Below are 16780 nucleotides of genomic sequence, written 5' to 3' on the forward strand. Positions count from 1 at the left end.
GCCATGTAAGTAATGTATTCACAGGAGCTGGAGGTTAGAATGTGGACATCCTTGGAGGGCCATTATTCTGCCCACCACAGTCCACCCTCCAGTTTCCAAAGATTTGCATAGGTCTCATGGGCAAAACCCACGCACCTATCTCAAGGCTCTCCGCAGCCTTGACTCATCACAGCATCAACTCAGGTCCACATTCACTGAAGTTGCACCCAGTTCAAAAGTTTCTAATTCCATCATCTGAATCATCTAAATTGGGTATGGATGGGCCCCAGCTAAGTAAGGGGGTCAAGCAGGCGGGCTGAGCACTGGTCCTGGTGACTGGAAGGCAGTACTGCTCTCCCCGCATCAGAAACTGCACCGGGAAGGCTGTCCTGGGCTGGGCGGCACGAAACCCTGGGCGCCTGTGGCTGCCCAGAACTGCAGGAGCCCCAACGCCTTCAGCGCAGGGGTCGCTCGTCATGAAAGGAACGTGACACCCTGCGCCCATTCTACAGATGGAGAGAGCAGCTCGGAGCCCGGGCCCAGGTCGCACGGCCCACCCTCGCCCCGTTTCCCCTCTCCCCTCCCTGTCCGCGCTTCTCCCCTCCCACGCCTCCCCCCACCCTGGGACTCCCACTCCTCCCCTCCCCTCCAGGCCTCCTGCCCTCCCAGGCCCTCCGCTGCCACCCAGCTCTGGGAAAGCCGGAGTCTGGCTCCCAGACACTACCGAGCGCCGAGTCCTCCAGCCTGTCTAGAGCGTACCGGAAGTAGCTGGGGGAAGGCGACGAGGCGCGGACTGGAGGAGAACTGAGTGGCCGGCACTTCCGGCCGGCGGTGGCTGCTCAGGCTGAGCAGGGTGAGTAGGGTGCTGGCCTGAGGCGCTGGGCGGCCAGGCCGGGCCGGGTGGGCTCGGGCAGACTCCGGTCACTGCTGGGCGCGGGCGGCGCGGGCGGGAGCCGCACTCTGTGCAGGCGGGCGCGCGGGGCGGGGCTGGTCGCGAGGCCTCGGGGCCGGACCCAGCCGCGGGCGGCAGCGCCCCCTCCCGGGAGCCGAGCTCGGAACCCGAAGCCCTGTGCTTCCCGCGCGACCCCCGCGGCCTGAGCGCGGGGCCCCCGAGCCGAACCCACCCCTCGCCGCCGGGCCTGGCCTTGACGCCCCAGCCCGGACTCTTCCTGCGCTTCCACTTTCAGAGAGGCTTGGTCACGAGATCCGCTTGCCTTTAAAAAACCAGACCGAGACTTTTTTTTTCTTTTTTTTCCATTTTCGTTTTTGCTCTTGCCCCAGACTGAATTTCTGCCCGCAAACGGGGACCCTGGGGTAGAGGTGCTTTTTAAGCGAGCCTCGCCGGTAGCTGAGCGCTGTCTTCTGCGCCAGGATCCCCCAGCGTGGAGCGCTCCTAGCGGAACTCGGCGCCGGCTCCCGGGCGCGCTCTGCGGGGCGCACGACCCCAGGCTTTCTGTCCCATCTTTCTCTGCCCCATACTCCCCTTCTGACCCCCAGTTCACCTCTTCCCGCGGCCCCAGAATGCGACTTGTTTTTTGAGTATTTCTCCATATCCTCCATACCCCCATCCCCAACGCGCGCGCGCGCACACACAATGCCCGTGCCAAGGCTGTTTCCGGCTTTCCCCCCGCGTTTCTCAGGTCTTCTTCCCCTCACACAGGACGGCGTCGGCCCCAGCGCTGACCCCTTCGTCCTCCCGTTTCTTGTCTGTGCCTTGGGCACAGGAGAATTCCATGTTTCATCCCGTGTTCACGTGACCTCCGGGTTCTGTGCTTCCTCTCCAGTCGCAAGGCAAGAAACCACCCTCATTTCGGGGAGACACGGAATCCCGCAGTAGCTTGTGAGGGACTGACTCGGGCCTGCGATTCCGGGAAAAGCTTCCTGGAGGAGACTCAGCACCAGACACGGGCCCCTTGTGGACACGTCTCCATACGTGACCTGCAGGTGTGGCAGGATGACACAAAGTGCTGGAACACACGGCTATCCCACTTGCAAGACCAAAAACTTCCTTTAAAATTAAAATTCAGAGATTCCTTATGAAACAAATTCAGCCACTTTGTGTCATCCTGCCGCACCTGCACTTCAGGCATGGAGACGTGTCCACAAAGAGCCCGTGTCTGGTGCTGAGTCTCCTCCAGGAAGCTTTTCCCGGCGTCCCAGGCCCCAGTTCTCACAAGCTGCTGTGGGATTCCGTGTCTCCCCCAGTTTTTCTGCAGCGGATTCATATTAAAAATCTCGAGGGTGGATTGTGGCCTTGCCTTCCTGTTCCCCACGGTGAGATGCATGTAGCTCACTGTGCTGTGCCAGACCACACACACGTCACACCGTCACCCTCAGCGAACAATGCAGGATCCTTAAGGGACCAGCCCACGTTTTGCAGACCAGGAAACTGACTCCGGAAGAGGACAGGACTCATCCAGAGGTGGCGGCCAACAAGCCTAGGATTTGTCTTTGGAGCTTTTGCTGCGTTTGATTGCACTCCTCATTTCTCTTGAGCTCTGGCCTCAGAGGGCCGCGTTTCTGCACTCCACCACACGCTCTGCATGGAGTTGGCAGAAGCAGCAATGGCAAGGGCGTGGGAGGGAGGGAGGAACTCCAGGAGTCCATCCTCAAGTACTGCTGGCCTGCGGAGGAGGGAGGGGAGGGAGACCCCAGGCCTGCCCATGGCACGCACGCCACACTGAGCCGGCCAGCTCAGCTGCCCAGTGTTGGGGCAGATAGCTTCTCAGCCCTCACCAGTGGCTTACTGGGTGAAGTGCATTGCAGGCCCTGATTCCATAGGCTGCCCTGGCCTCACAGGGGTGCGCCCTCTGTGCCCTGCCAGTGGGCTCAGGTGTAGGGAGGGGTGTGGGGTGTTTCGCAGATTTGTTAGGAGAGGATAGAATTGTCCACCTAGAAGGGATGAGAATGACCCATGTCCTCTTTATGTAGAAGGGTGAGAAGATCCTGCAAAACTCCAACAGAAAGATGTGTTTGATTCGAGCTGTGACTGTCGTTTTTCTTCATATTGGTCAAAGGTGCATATGAAACTTCAAAGCAAAGCTTTCCATAGGGTACACAACTGGCCCAGGAAGAACCCTTGCTCCCAGGGGGCCATCAGGTGTCCTGGCATTTGCTTCTGGTGTGAATTAGTCATTTGTTCATAGAGCCTCCCAAATTAGCAAATGCTGAAGAAGTTCCTGCTCTGGACTAGCTTGTTCCTGTGTCCTCTGAGCGTGTATGTGTGAGTGAGGGTGGGTGGCTGTGTGTGTGTGTCCGTGTCTGGCAGGCTCTGCGGCCCTGCCGTGGTTGTGGAGTCAGGTGGACAGTCAGCACTAGAGCCTGGGGTTTCAAAGACTGGCGGCCCAGTGTGGCTGCCTGGGGCAGGGTACCCTGTGGGGCAGGGTACCCTGAGCTGAGCTTGAGGAGAGCCCCCTGAAAGAGGCCTGGAGTGGTCACAGCTGTCTGTCTGCTGAGGCTCCCGGTAGACGCATCTGAGTGTGTGTGGTCAGGGAGGTCAGAGGGTGATTGAGAAACTGGCAGCACCTCCTAGCCCTTGGAGGATCTTGAGGCCTGCTCTTATAGAGAAACTTCCAATGCCCCGTTTTCTAGAGGCACTTTGGGGCTCTGTGTTAGAGGAGTTTAGAGACCTGCTGCAGATGGGGTTTGTAAGATCTTCGGTGGGGAGGGTAATGAGGAATTCCTCCTCCCTGCATCCCTCCACCCCTGCCTCTGCTCCTCAGGGAGGAATAAGGGATTTGAAAAGATGGCCAGCTCAGGCAGCCCAGCGAGCAGTTACAGCAAGAAGCTTAGTCCGGGTCCGGGCGGCTGGGAGGTTTGTTCTCAGGTCTGCCCAGCGCCGGACTTCCTGGCTTCCTCTGATGGCTTCTGCCTGAGCGCTTCCCCAGGAAAGGCTGGGCTACCCCTGTGAGAGCCACGTCTTATTTCTAGCCCTAGCGAATGGCTTCAGTTTGCCTGGTGGGAGTGGGGCAGAGTCCACCTGAGCAGCACACCCAGGAGCTGGGCAGGGCTGGGCCGCTCCCGGGGCCGCCCTCTTCCCACACTGCGTGCTAGCGCTTGCGTGGCTCCTCTCAACAGCACTCGCGTTTCAGCTGGAGCATCCCGGTGAGGATATAGAGTCATGAGGATGCCAGGTGTGTCCCGGGCGTGCCCCATCACTTTCCTCTCTCTTCCCTCTGCTTTCCAGCCCCTGAAGTGCTGTGCCTGGAGATACCATTGTGGACCCTGGAGAGGCACCCTGCAGCTTATGCGGTAAAACCTCAACCACCCCAAACCTGGTCAGTTTGAGGGGAGCTGCTACCACAGTATCCACTGAGGCCGGGGTTCCAGTCGTGTGGAGCAGCAGAGGGGAGTCTGACAGGGTCACCTCCTCCACAGAGAGAACTGGCAGCTGACTGCACTGCCAGGAACCAAGGCTTGGGGGTGTGGGGCCTGGAAGACCAGGGACACCTGAGGCAGGAGGTGCAGCGTGTGGAGTGGGGAACCCGAGACGGACTGGGGCCTCTGTTCAGGATCAGGCAGGCAGAGTGGAGAGGGAGAGACGGAGCTCTGGAAGGGGAGCAGGAGGAGGGGGAGTAGTGGCAGCAGCCCAGGCCAGGTGTGTGTCCTGCAAGTGCTAGGACCAGCCACCCCTCCCCATGGCCTCCAAGCCGGCTGCCGGGAAGAGCGGAGGGGAGAAGCGGAAAAGGGTGGTGCTGACGCTGAAGGAGAAGATTGACATCTGCACGCGCCTGGAGAAGGGCGAGAGCCGGAAGGCACTGATGCAGGAGTACAACGTGGGCATGTCCACTCTCTACGACATCAGGGCTCACAAGGCACAGCTGCTTCGGTTCTTCGCCAGCTCGGACTCCAACAAGGCACTGGAGCAGCGGCGCACGCTGCACACGCCCAAGCTGGAGCACCTGGACCGCGTCCTGTACGAGTGGTTCCTGGGGAAGCGCTCCGAGGGCGTCCCCGTGTCAGGCCCCATGCTCATCGAGAAGGCCAAGGACTTCTACGAGCAGATGCAGCTCACTGAGCCCTGTGTGTTCTCTGGAGGGTGGCTTTGGCGCTTTAAGGCCAGACACGGCATTAAAAAGCTAGATGCATCCAGTGAAAAGCAGGCAGCCGACCACCAGGCCGCGGAGCAGTTCTGTGGGTTTTTCAGGAGCTTGGCTGCCGAGCACGGGCTGTCCCCCGAGCAGGTTTACAACGCTGATGAGACCGGCCTTTTCTGGCGGTGCCTGCCCAATCCCACTCCAGAAGGCGGGGCCGTGCCTGGCCTCAAGCAGAGCAAGGACCGGCTGACCGTGCTGATGTGTGCCAATGCCGCGGGCTCCCACAGGCTCAAGCCCTTGGCCATCGGGAAGTGCAGCGGCCCCAGGGCTTTCAAAGGCATCCAGCACCTGCCTGTCGCCTACAAGGCCCAGGGGAGCGCCTGGGTGGGCAAGGGGATTCTTTCTGATTGGTTCCATCATATCTTTGTGCCCTCAGTGAGAGAGCACTTCAGAGCCATAGGTTTGCCCGAAGACAGCAAGGCCGTTCTCTTGCTGGACAGCGCCCGGGCTCACCCGCAGGAGGCCGAGCTGGTGTCCAGCAATGTTTTCACCATCTTCCTGCCTGCCAGCGTGGCCTCCCTGGTGCAGCCCATGGAGCAGGGCATTCGGAGAGACTTCATGAGGAACTTCATTAACCCTCCGGCCCCCCTGCAGGGCCCCCACGCCCGCTACAATATGAATGATGCCATCTTCAGCATGGCCTGTGCCTGGAACGCAATTCCCAGTGGCGTCTTCAGGCGGGCCTGGAGGAAGCTGTGGCCATCCGTTGTGTTTGCTGAAGGCTCCTCCTCTGAGGAGGAGGTGGAGGCAGAGCACTTCCAAGCGAAGCCCCACAACAAATCCTTTGCGCACATCCTGGAGCTTGTGAAGGAAGGCTCCTCCTGCCCAGGCCAACTTCGCCAGCGCCAGGCCACCAGCTGGGGTGTAGCAGGAAGGGAGGCAGAAGGGGGACAACCCCCTGCTGCCACGTTGCCGGGAGAGGTGGTGTGGGGTTCAGAAAAGACTCCGAAAGCTGACCAAGACGGTGGAGGAGATCCTGGTGAGGGTGAGGAGGCTGCCTGGGAACAGGCAGCCGTGGCCTTCGACGCAGTCCTGCGCTTTGCGGAGCGGCAGCCGTGCTTCAGTGCCCAGGAAGTGGGGCAGCTGCGAGCGCTGCGTGCCGTATTCCGGGGCCAGCAGCAGGTGAGGAGGCGGTGTGGCGCTCTCGGGGCTGTGGTCAAGGTTGAAGCCCTCCAGGAGGGCCCTGGTGGCTGCGGGGCCACGGCTCACTCTCCCTTGCCCTGCTCATCCACAGCAGGTGACAACTGATGGCTTCTCTGCCCTGCCCTGGCCACCGGCCCTGTTTCTCCACGCACCCTGGAGTGGCATGGTCCTATGCCCCAACCCCACCTGAGGCAGGAGGGCATGTGCAGACACTCAAGAGCCCTTCCAGGAGCGGGTCGCCCACGGTTGTGGCTCGGGTGCTCAGGACAGTCTGCCCGAGGTTCCTGTCAATACAGGTTTTATCACTTGCCATGTCATCCGAAAGTGAGGAAATGCTTTGGAAGGGTCCACCCTAGCCTAGAACAAGCCAGAGTCTCACTGTGGCTGGAATGGGGGCCAGGCTGGGCTGATCTGGCCTCATGTTTGCTGGCTGATGATTGCAGTATCAGAGGGTGGAGATGTCTGTCTGTCCATGTGGAAAGAAGTTGTCCTCCAGACCGACAGGAGGCCATGCCCACCGCCCCGGACAAGCTTCGTCTCAGAAGGCTCTATCTGCTGGGCTGGCGGCTATCCCCTTGTTGGGTGGACCCCGGGCACGGTGCCTGAGGGCCGATGGCCGAGAGCTGGGACTCAGTTCTTGGCCTGCTCTCGGCTGAAGAGGCCGCACGTCTCACTTCAGTCGTGGCCTCGTTCAGCAGAATGACTCTGGAACCATCCTCTGTTACCCGCAGATCCTATCCCATGGGCTCTGGCCCCAGGATGTGGGGGGTCCTACGGAGAGTTGACTTGGTAGAGTTTCTTTCCGTGAAGAAAGTAGGAGTGGCTGACCAGGCCCTGCTCATCACCCAGATAGAGGACACAGACCCTGCGTGGTATTTTGGCATTTTGGCTCAGAGTGCAATGTGCCATGTTGCCCAGAATTTCATACTTACGGCCTTTACATGAATACGTCTTGATCAGGCGTTCAAAGATTAGTCTTAGGTTTGCACATAAGTCACTGGAAACAGTAAAACAGGTTGCTTAGATTTCCAGCAATATTTGTGCTCTTATCCCCGGCTGTTAGCACGTTAGTAATACCTTTGGGGAGGAGTTGTCTGTCCTGGTCAGTGTTCACAGACGTGGTTGTAAGAGGATGTGGTGATTTTCTCCATTTCTGTAGCTGCTTTGCAGCATCTCCATTTCATGGGCAGCACTCGCTTCCTGCAGCTGAGATTCCAAAATGCCCTGTGTCCACAGTGATTAGCCTCATCTTTGAGTGAGCATGAAATAGGTGCATTATTCTTTTTTTTTGTTCTTGAGGCAGGGTCTCACTGTGTTGACCAGGCTGGAGTGAAGTGGTGTGATCACAGGTCACTTCAGCCTCGACCTCCCTGGCTTGAGTGATCCTCCCACCCCAGCCTCCTGAGTACCTGAGACTAGAGACGTGCACCGTGATGCCTACCTTTTTATTTTTTTGCAGAGACAGGGTCTCACTGTGTTGCCGAGGCTAGTCTTGAACTCTTGGCCTCAAGTGATCCTCCCTCCTCAGCCTCCCACACTGCTGGGATTATAGACGTGAGCCCCAGCACTCAGCCTAAATGGGTTTTTCTTGCTATGTTATTTTCAGTGCTTTGCTCTTGAATTCTTTTCCCCTCTTAAATTTATGTCATTTGGCTGAGTCAGCACGTAGTTTGCATTCCAGCGTCTGCTGTTGATTCCACTGAAACCTTTGTTCTCATGAGGGAGAGGATTTGGCTCGCTGTGGTTTCTTGTATTTTCACATCCCTGCAGATCCCGGGGCAAAAGTCATTGCTGACAGAGCCCTACCCGTGTCCTGGAAGTGTGTGTTTCTTGCTTTGAATGCATGTGTGAAGGTTATAAAAGCCAAACAGTTTCTAAAGACCTCGGTGCTGAACGACAGTCCCAGTTGTTCCCATTTGGGTCCCGTTGCCTTCGTGGTGTCACCCCACTGTTTGCTTCCTGTGTCTGGGGAACTTCTGCACATCCGTGTACTTTGTGCCATTTCTGGGCTCACGTGTCACTCCTAGCAGAGCCTCATAACCAAGATTGCTGGATTGCAGCTGCTTGAGGCAACGCAGGAGGTTAGAACCTGTCCCGAGGGCTCTGAAACAGCAGGACATCCTGGGTGGGTGGAGCTGAGGAGGGCACAGGGCAGGCCTGCCGAGCTCCTGGCTGGCTCTCCTGAATCTTCTGGAGATGGCTTGTCCCTGTCAGACTGTAGCTCTTCAGGACCTGAGCTCTTCCCGCTCTTGACCTGCTTCTGTGCTGACTGTGCTGAGCTCATGGGTAGACGTTTGTCCCCAGTGAGTGGCTGTGTCCTCAGGGTGTCCCTCTTCCAGACTAACTGCAACAAGGCTTGGAGCCTGACTCTAAGCACAGCCCCTGTGGCTGGAATCCCTTGTGCCACCCAGGGGACTTGGGCCCTGCTCCTCCTGCAGCCCCTCCTCACCTGGGCTTGCTGCTGCTGCAGGTCTCCCTGGAGTGAGGTTTTTAGGGAGCCCAGAGCTTACTCATCTCTGTGCTGCTGGGCCCAGCTGCCTGCTGCATACTTCCTGCCTCCATCCTGTCCCCCAGAACACTTTGTGGAGACTGCTGTTTCCTCCGAACACTTTGTTTTCACTTCCTGACCAGTCTCAGAAGCTCAAGTGGTTGAATGTTTTAGCCTCGGAATCTTTTTCCCCAAGCCCTCTCAGGTGGAGCCCCGCTGCACCAGACACCGCAGCCCTGTGAGGCTGTGTCTCCTCACTCCGTTTCTGGTGCTGCTGAGGCCCCTGGGAAGCCCTGGAGCTTGCCAGAGCAGAGCGTGAAAGTCTCTGGTCCCGTTTAAATGCCTCTCCCTTTTATCTGTGAGCACACCAGGCTGGAGCCACTCCCTGTCTTCTCACAGTGCCCCTACAGGTCATGGCCTCAGTTCTCCAGTGGCTAGTGGAGCAGTGGGTGCTGCGACGTCTGGTTTGGGACCTCCGTGGCTGCTTCCAGCCTGCTAGTAGAACGAACCTCTTTGTACCACCGCATTCTTCTCTGGTGGTGCCCCTGAGGGCTCAGGCCTGAGGGCGCTCCTTTGTCCTCAGTTGGGACAGGCAGCCTCCACTCTGGGAGCTCCCATCCCTCAGGGTGCCCAGGAGAGGCCATACTTTCAGGGTGGCATGGTGAATTCAGGGCTTGGGGTGGGTAGGTGGTCTTTCAGCCCCTTCTACCTTGGATTGGTTTACAGAACACCTGTCCTGCCTGTGCCAGCCTGGATCTCTGTGGGCACCCCCGGCACGCTGTCCTGAAGATTGTCTGTCTCCTGCATAGGAGGATCTAGAGCGGACCTTGCCCTGGGCCCGTCTGTGTGTGACTTCATATGCTTCATTCGTGCTCAGCCATGGTTGCGCATGCGATGGAGACCACTTGGGCCGCCCCTGACACCATAGGCCACTGTTCTTATCCAGCGGGCCGAATGAGTGATTGCTAGTGGTAGGTTGACTGGAAGAAAGGAAGTCCCAGCCCCTGCTCATGGCTTCCTCAGCTCCCTGGGGTTGGAAGGACTGTCATCAGTTGTCCCCAGTTAAAGTCCATTTGGAGGAGGTTCAGGGTCCGAGTGGCTGGATGTGCTTCTGGAGGGACAGGGTTTGAGGCAGGGATTTGCAGAAGGTGTAGGCTGCATCCTTTCTTGGGAGGCTGTGGCACAAGGCAGTGAAACTTGGGACGAATCAAGACCCATCCACACTGCACCTCAGGGACCTCACCTCACCCCACATACATGTGCTTATGGGGGGCCAGGGGTGGGGGCTTCTGCCTGAAATCCCAGCGCTCTGGAACGCCAAGGCAGGAGGATCACATTAGTTCAGGAGTCTGAAACCAGCCTGGGCAACAGAGGGAGACCCCATCTCTACAGAAAATAAAAGAAAATGAGCCAGGTGTAGTGGTGTTTGCCTGTCACCCCAGCTACTCAGGAGGCTGAGGCAGGAGGATCCCCAAGCCCAGGAGTTCAAGGCTGCAGTGAGTTATGGCCTCTGCACTCCAGCCTGGGTGAAAGAGTGAGAAGCCTTATCTGTAATAAAAATAATAATAAAATGTGCTTTGGGGTCAGGTGTGGAGATCAGGGTTGGGGAGGTCATGAGGTAGGGGTCAGGATGTGGACAGTCGCGGGCTGGTGGGTGTGGCAGCCGTGAGGGGTGGGTGGTGGGCTGGGAGACAGGGCCTGGGCAGGGCTTCTGCAGTTCCGCTGCCCCCTCTGGGTTCGAGGACTCCCCTTGACAAGGGCTGAGCTCTCAGGCACTGCGTTGGGCTCAGCTGCCTGCTGGGAGGCGGGGGAGAATGGACCTGTGAGGCCTTGTTTGTCCTCTTCCCTGTCCAGCTCCTGTAGACCCCAGGCCTGGCTGTCTGCAGGGCCAGGAGCTGCAGCCACCAGCCTCCCAGGTGAGCCCCAGCTCCTGGCCCTGCATGCCGGCTCCTTTGCCCGTGTGGACTTGGCTCTGGTGTCTGCTTCAAAACATGGACCCTCAGACCTTACACATCTGTTGTTTCCCTTGCAGGGCAGTGATGATAACATGAAATGAGGTGGGGTCACTCCTGTTTAGATATGAGACTGGGGCCCAGGGAGGGGCAGGTGTGAAGTTGCTGAGGGCAGAGGGAGACCCACGGCTACCTGCTCCTGGTGACCAGCCTCATGTTCACTGCTCACTCCCTGCCATTCACCAGCTGCATGACCTTGAGCAGTGCCCTCAACTGTAAACAGAGGTGAAAACACTCCTTTACCAGCCTTTTTAGGGGCCACTCTTGTGTGAGGCCTTGAACCTCATTTCAGTTCCGTGGTGGTCCTGAGCCTCTGAATCTGGACATGGCCCCTGCTGGGTCCTGGTCTCAAGGGCAGCATGATGGCCTCCCTGCTCAGGCCCTGCACCCAGGGGCCAATCCTGGGAGGCCCACTGGCCATGGCTGGGCCCTCTCTCAGGGAACCTGTCAGCATGGCCATCTCCACACCCAGGCTGGCTGGGAAGCGAGATACGAGGTGCTCAAAGGCCCTGTATGTCTGCAGGCAGTCCCGTCCCACACAGGCCAGGATTGTTGGGCCTCCTTAGCAGCCAAAGGAACTGAGGTCCAGAGCAGGGAATGTGTTACCCAGTGTCAGAGCATGGTCTGCTCTGGGGTCAGGTGTCTTGTGCTGGTCCTAAGCCACCCCAAGCCAAGGCATGTCCCTGGGCCCATTTCCCCTCTCGAGGTCTTGGGTTCCCTATTTCTGATGTGTGTAAAAGGAAGGCCTGTCCTCTGGGGTGGCCATGAGGCTCAATGGAAGGAGCTGCCATGCTTGAGCCAGGACTTGGCACCTGGCCAGCCTTTTTCTATTTCATTGTACCTTGATGGGCTGTCAGTTCTGAAGAGAATAAATACACTAGGAATCCTGTTCTCCCTCCCCATTCTCCCTGGCGGAGGGAAGTGACCACACCCCTATGGTGTGGACATACCGACGCTCCTCCACGAAGCAGCAAAGTTCTGTTGTTTCAGGAGACTGTGGGCCTTGAGGATGTGGTAGTGACCTCACCAGAGGAGCTGGCAATTCCTAAGTGCTGCCCGGAGGCCTCTACAGAGACATAATGTTGGAGAACTTCTGCCTCATGGCAGTGCTGGGTAAGACCCCTCCATCCCCACCAGTGCCCTTGAGGGTATGAGTGTTGGTAGGTGTGTGGCCTCCATCTCTGTAATGATGGTATTAAGGACTGCATGTTTGTGTTCCCCCCAAAGTTTATGTGTTGAAACCCTGACCCCCAGTAGGGTGATATTAGGAGGTGGGGCCTTTGGGAGGTGACTAGGCTTAGGTGAGGTCATGAGGGTGGGGCTCCCCGATGAGATTGAGTCCTTGAAAGGAAGGAACTAGAGCGAGGTCTCTTTCTGCTGTGTGATCATACGAGAAAATTGCCGTCTTTCAAGCTGGGTACAGTGGCTGATGCCTGTAATCCCAGCACTGGAAGGCCAAGGCATTAGGATTGCTTTGAGTCCAGGAGTTTGAGACCAGCTTAGGCATTCTTATCGCTAGAAAAAAAGAAATAAAATAGAAAACTGCCATCTGCAAATCAGAAAGAGTCTTCAGCAGACACCAGACTGCCAGTGCCTTTGATATTGGACTTTCAGTCCCCAGATCTGTGAGAAATTAATTTCTGTTGTTTAAACCACCTAGCCTGTGGTATTTTGTTACAGCAATCCAAACTGAGACAGGCAGTAAGGAGAGAACAGAGGTTCCAGCCTGCTTCAGGTCCAGGCAGTTCTGCCATTGCCCTCAACTCCTCAGTTCCAGTCATGGGCCAGGCCCCTGGGGGACTTCGGATGAGTAAAACATGCACCTATCAGGAAGGTTCACCTGGTCTAGAAGGGGAGGCAGACCCACACTGCCCACCATGACCCGGACAGTGTGATAAATACAGAGCACCTCATGGCCAGGGCCTGGGGGATTCCCACCCTGCCCTGCCCAGTGCCAATAACAGAGGGACCCTGGAGTTGCGTACACAAGATAGCAGTTTAGTTCTTGCACACATACTAGTTGAGAAGGGAAATCGGGGCTGATGAGACAGCTCAACTGTCTGGCAGAGCCAGGCTCCGTCTGCCATGATGCAGTCTGGATGTTTGTCCCTTTCTAATCGTATATGGAAATTCGATCCCCAGTGTTGAAGGTGGGGCCTGATGGGAGATGTTCCTGTTATCGGGATGGATCCTTCGTTAATAGCCTGGTGCCATCTTTGTGGTAACAAATGAGTTCTCACTTGATTAGTTTCTATGAGAACTGTTTGTTAAAGAGAGCCTGGCACCTCCCTCCCTTCTTCCTCCTCTTGCTATGTGGTGCTGCTTCCCTTTGCCTTCCATCATGAGTGGAAGCTCCCTGAATTCCCCACCAGAAGCAAATGCTGGCACCATGCTGCTTGTACAGCCTACAGAACTGTGAGCCAAATAAACCTCTTTTCTTTATAAATTACTCAGCCTCGGGTGTCACTTTATAACCTTGCAAACAGACCAAGATATGCCATGTGTGTTTCATGAAGGGATCCACAGGGTTGAAGATGTTACAGGACATCTGCTCCAGTCCCCTCCACTGTGTCTGCCTCCAGAAAGCACACCACTTCTGCTCATGTCCCTTGAGCCAGGTCCCAGTCATATGAGTACAACTAGTTATAAAAGGTTTGGGTAGCATGGTTGTAGAGGATGGGTGAGTGAGTATAGGATTCATCTAGCAGTGCAAGTCGGCCCAGGCCTTGTGCCTTCATGCCTTCTCCAGCAATTATGTCTGATCTCCCCCCATCACTGTAAGGAGAGAGCAGAGGTTCCAGCCTGCTTCAGGTCCAGGCAGTTCTGTGGGCTTCGTGGATGTGGCAGTGACTTTACCAGAGGAGCTGGCAATTCCTAAGCCCTCCCCAGAGGCTTCCACAGAGACATAAAGTTGGAGAACTGCCTCATGGCAGGGCTGGGCACAGGGCGGATTTACGAGGTGAGCTTAGGGTGTGAGGGATGGAGGCAGGCAACAACCCTTAGTGGGCCTCACCTGTAGAGTGGGGGTTCCATACTGAGAGGCAAGCCCGGAAACCTGGGATTGCTGACTCCCCTCCCATCAAATGCTCAGCTCTCAAAGTTAGGGAGAGATACAACATTGTCCCTACCCCAAACAGCAGAGCCACTGGAGAAGCAGACCATAGAAGAGGGAGCTCCACATTCCTCCCCACAGGAGCTGCATTTGTAAGAGTGTGAAGTTCCAGCCTAAGGGTGCTCTCAAAAACGGTGGAAGTGATGGAGAAAGGCAACTGTGGTCAATCAGTAGATTTATTGGACGTCTGTGCCAAAAATATTGTCTGGCTAGGGGTCATATAAGTGTCACAAACACTAACTTCAGGAACTATCCCTTCAAAGGAGCCCAAATTTGATTGGATTGACCTGCGAAGCAATTTATGTCCAGGGCAGCATTCAAAACAGTGGAGCCATCAGCTGACCATTAGTGGAGCTTAACAGCTGGGTGTGGTCAGGGAAAACAAAGCACTTTGCAACACTTTCAAACCACTGTCATCCAGGGTGACTGAGGGCATAACCAAGACGGTGCCCCTGAGGAGAAAAACTGAGATGCAATCAGAGGCTCTGGGATGTAGGGTGGGAAATAGATGCCACTAAAATAGTCTAGCTGGTCCCTAAGCAAAGAAAGCAGGAAAATAGTCCAAGATTGGGCTGGCTAGTATCCAGAATTGCTACAATGGTTACCTAAGATGTCCATTCTTCAACAGGTAATTATGAGGCATGCAAAGAAACAGGAAAGTATGGCCCATACACTGGGGGAAAAGGCAGGTAATAGAAACTGCCTATGTAGAGCAAGATGCTGGATTTAAAAGAAAAAGGTTTCAAAGTGGCCATCATAAATGCGTTCTAAGAACTAAAGGACATTATGGTTAAAGAACTAAAGGGGGTAAAACTAAAGGAAGGTGTGAGCCAATATTGCCTCAAATGGAGATTAAGAAGGTAGAAATCCAGCAGCACAGTCAAATCTTAAAGCTGCAAGATGATCTCCTTTGACTCCATGTTTCCCATCCAGGTCACACTGAGGCAAAAGGTGGGTTCCCATGGTCTTGGGCAGTTCTGCCCTTGTGGTTTTGCAGGGTACAACTTTCCTTCTGGCTGCTTTCACAGACTGTTATTGAGTGTCTGTGGCTTATCCAGGCACACGGTGCAAGCTGTTTGTGGATCTACCATTCTGGGGTCTAGAGGTCAGTGGCTATCTTCTCACAGCTTCACTAGGCAGTGCCCCAGTGGGGACTGTGTGTGGGGGCTCCCACCCCACATTTTCCTTCCACACTGCCCTCGCAGAGGTTCTCCATGAGGGCCCCACCCCTGCAGCAAACTTCTTCCTGGACATCCAATCATTTCCATACACCCTCTGAAACCCAGGTGGAGGTTCCCAAACTTCAATTCTGGACTTCTGTGCACTCACAGGCTCAACAGGGAGCCACCATGTTCAGCTGCTTTAATTTCTTAGCAGGGAGACCCTTAGCAGGGCTCATTGAGATAAATGCATATCTGATTCCCTTCTTTGGAGAGGGTAATCAGGCTGGAGTCTGGCTGGAGAGGGCAGACATCAGGAGAGAGGGAGCCAGGGTCTATCACATCTTTCCTCTGGCCGCTGTCCTGATCTTTGTAAGCCCAGAGTCTCCCCTTCCCTGAAGGGAGGCCAGCACCCCAGGAGGGCAGCAGGTGTGCTGTGAGGGTTGGAGCAGTGTGAGAGGTCAGGATACACTAGAATGGCCATGGACACCATGTGGGGGTGCTGTGGGCTGGGCTGCAGAGCAGTGTCCTTCCTGCTGCTCCTCCCCTGCAGGTTCCCCTGACCTTATGGTTTATTGGGTGTGACACCAATCAGCAGACCCTGCAGGGTGGAGGCTCCCAGGCCTCTCAATCCCACCATTCTCATGTGCCAGTCAACCCCACTGTAACTGCCCAATTAGTTCTTCTTGTCCACTGCCCAGATAGAGCCAAATTTACCAAGACAGGGGAATTGCAATAGAGAAAGAGCCAGCTAAATGGGAGACTGGAGTTTTCTTATTACTTAAATCAGCCTCCCCTAAAATTCAGAGGTGAGAATCTTCCAAGGACAGTTTGGTGGATGGGGCCCAGGGAATGGGTGCTTCTGATTTTTTGGGGATGCCATCATAGGGGTGTAGAAAAGGTCCTCGTGCACTGAGTCCACTTTTGGGTGACAGCTACCAAGGAGCTGCTGGTCTGCTGGTCCAGGTAGAGCCATCTGGTGTCAGCAGTGCAAAAGTGTGGCCAGGCACAGTGGCTCACACCTGTAATCCTAGCACTTTGGGAGGCTGAGGCAGGAGGAGTGCTTGAGCCCAGGAGCTTGAGACCAGTCTGGGCAACATAGTGAGACCTCTTCTCTACAAAACATTAAAAAAAAAATAGCCAGGAGTGGTGGCACGTCCCTGTGGTCCCAGGTACTTGGAAGGCTGAGGCAGGAAGATTGCTTGAGCCTAGGAGGTCAAAGCTGCACTGCGCCATGATTCTGCCACTGCACTCCAGCCCGGGTGACAGAATGAGACCCTGTCTGAAAATACATCTTAAAAGGCCAATCCTATGTTCTACAATAGTGATGTTATCTGCAGGAGTAATTAGGGAAGTTGCAAATCTCATAACTTCTGGGACAATAGTTGGTAATTGTTTATCGCTACGTCTTAGCAGAATCCAGCCCCTCTCATCCTCTTAACTTGGTGGTCTTTCATTAGTATTACAAAGGTGGTTTAGTTGTGGGAAGGGCTGTTACCATTTAAATTACAAACTAAATTTCTCCCAAAGTTAGCTTGGCCCATGCCCAGAAGTGATCAAAGGCAGTTTGGAGGTTAAAGGCAAGATGGAGTTGGTTAGGTCAGATCTCTTGCACCTAAAATTTGTGCAAAGGTCTCTTCACAATGGTCTGCCTGTGATAGATGTGGCCCAAGCCAGGCCTGTGGGGAGCCGCTGCATACCCCTCTGCAGCGTGGGGTACCTGGCCAGTCTGGGCCAGTACTGGGGCCTGCACAGAGGGGTGTAAAAAATGAATAAACAGCATCCATTTT

At 55.8% G+C, this 16780-nt stretch overlaps 1 protein-coding gene across 2 annotated transcripts; it reads left to right on the plus strand.

Annotated features, from left to right (window-relative positions):
* Positions 1 to 769: 769 nt before the first annotated feature.
* Positions 770 to 13167, plus strand: JRK (Jrk helix-turn-helix protein). 2 transcript variants are annotated; one of them, XR_004054398.1, is made up of 3 exons: positions 770 to 832; positions 4166 to 9677; positions 11709 to 13167. XR_004054398.1 is itself a non-coding variant. In XM_030921374.1 (2 exons), exon 2 carries the CDS (start codon positions 4617 to 4619, stop codon positions 6321 to 6323), a length of 1707 nt encoding a protein of 568 aa, XP_030777234.1. In that variant the 5' UTR covers positions 770 to 832; positions 4166 to 4616; the 3' UTR covers positions 6324 to 13167. The 2 variants fall into 2 exon arrangements, 1 of the variants encoding a protein (XP_030777234.1); XM_030921374.1 differs by having other exon boundaries at positions 4166 to 13167.
* The last annotated feature ends 3613 nt before the right edge of the window (positions 13168 to 16780 follow it).

This window comes from Rhinopithecus roxellana, chromosome 17 (assembly GCF_007565055.1).
Source record: "Rhinopithecus roxellana isolate Shanxi Qingling chromosome 17, ASM756505v1, whole genome shotgun sequence".
NCBI classification, from domain to species: Eukaryota; Metazoa; Chordata; class Mammalia; order Primates; family Cercopithecidae; genus Rhinopithecus; species Rhinopithecus roxellana.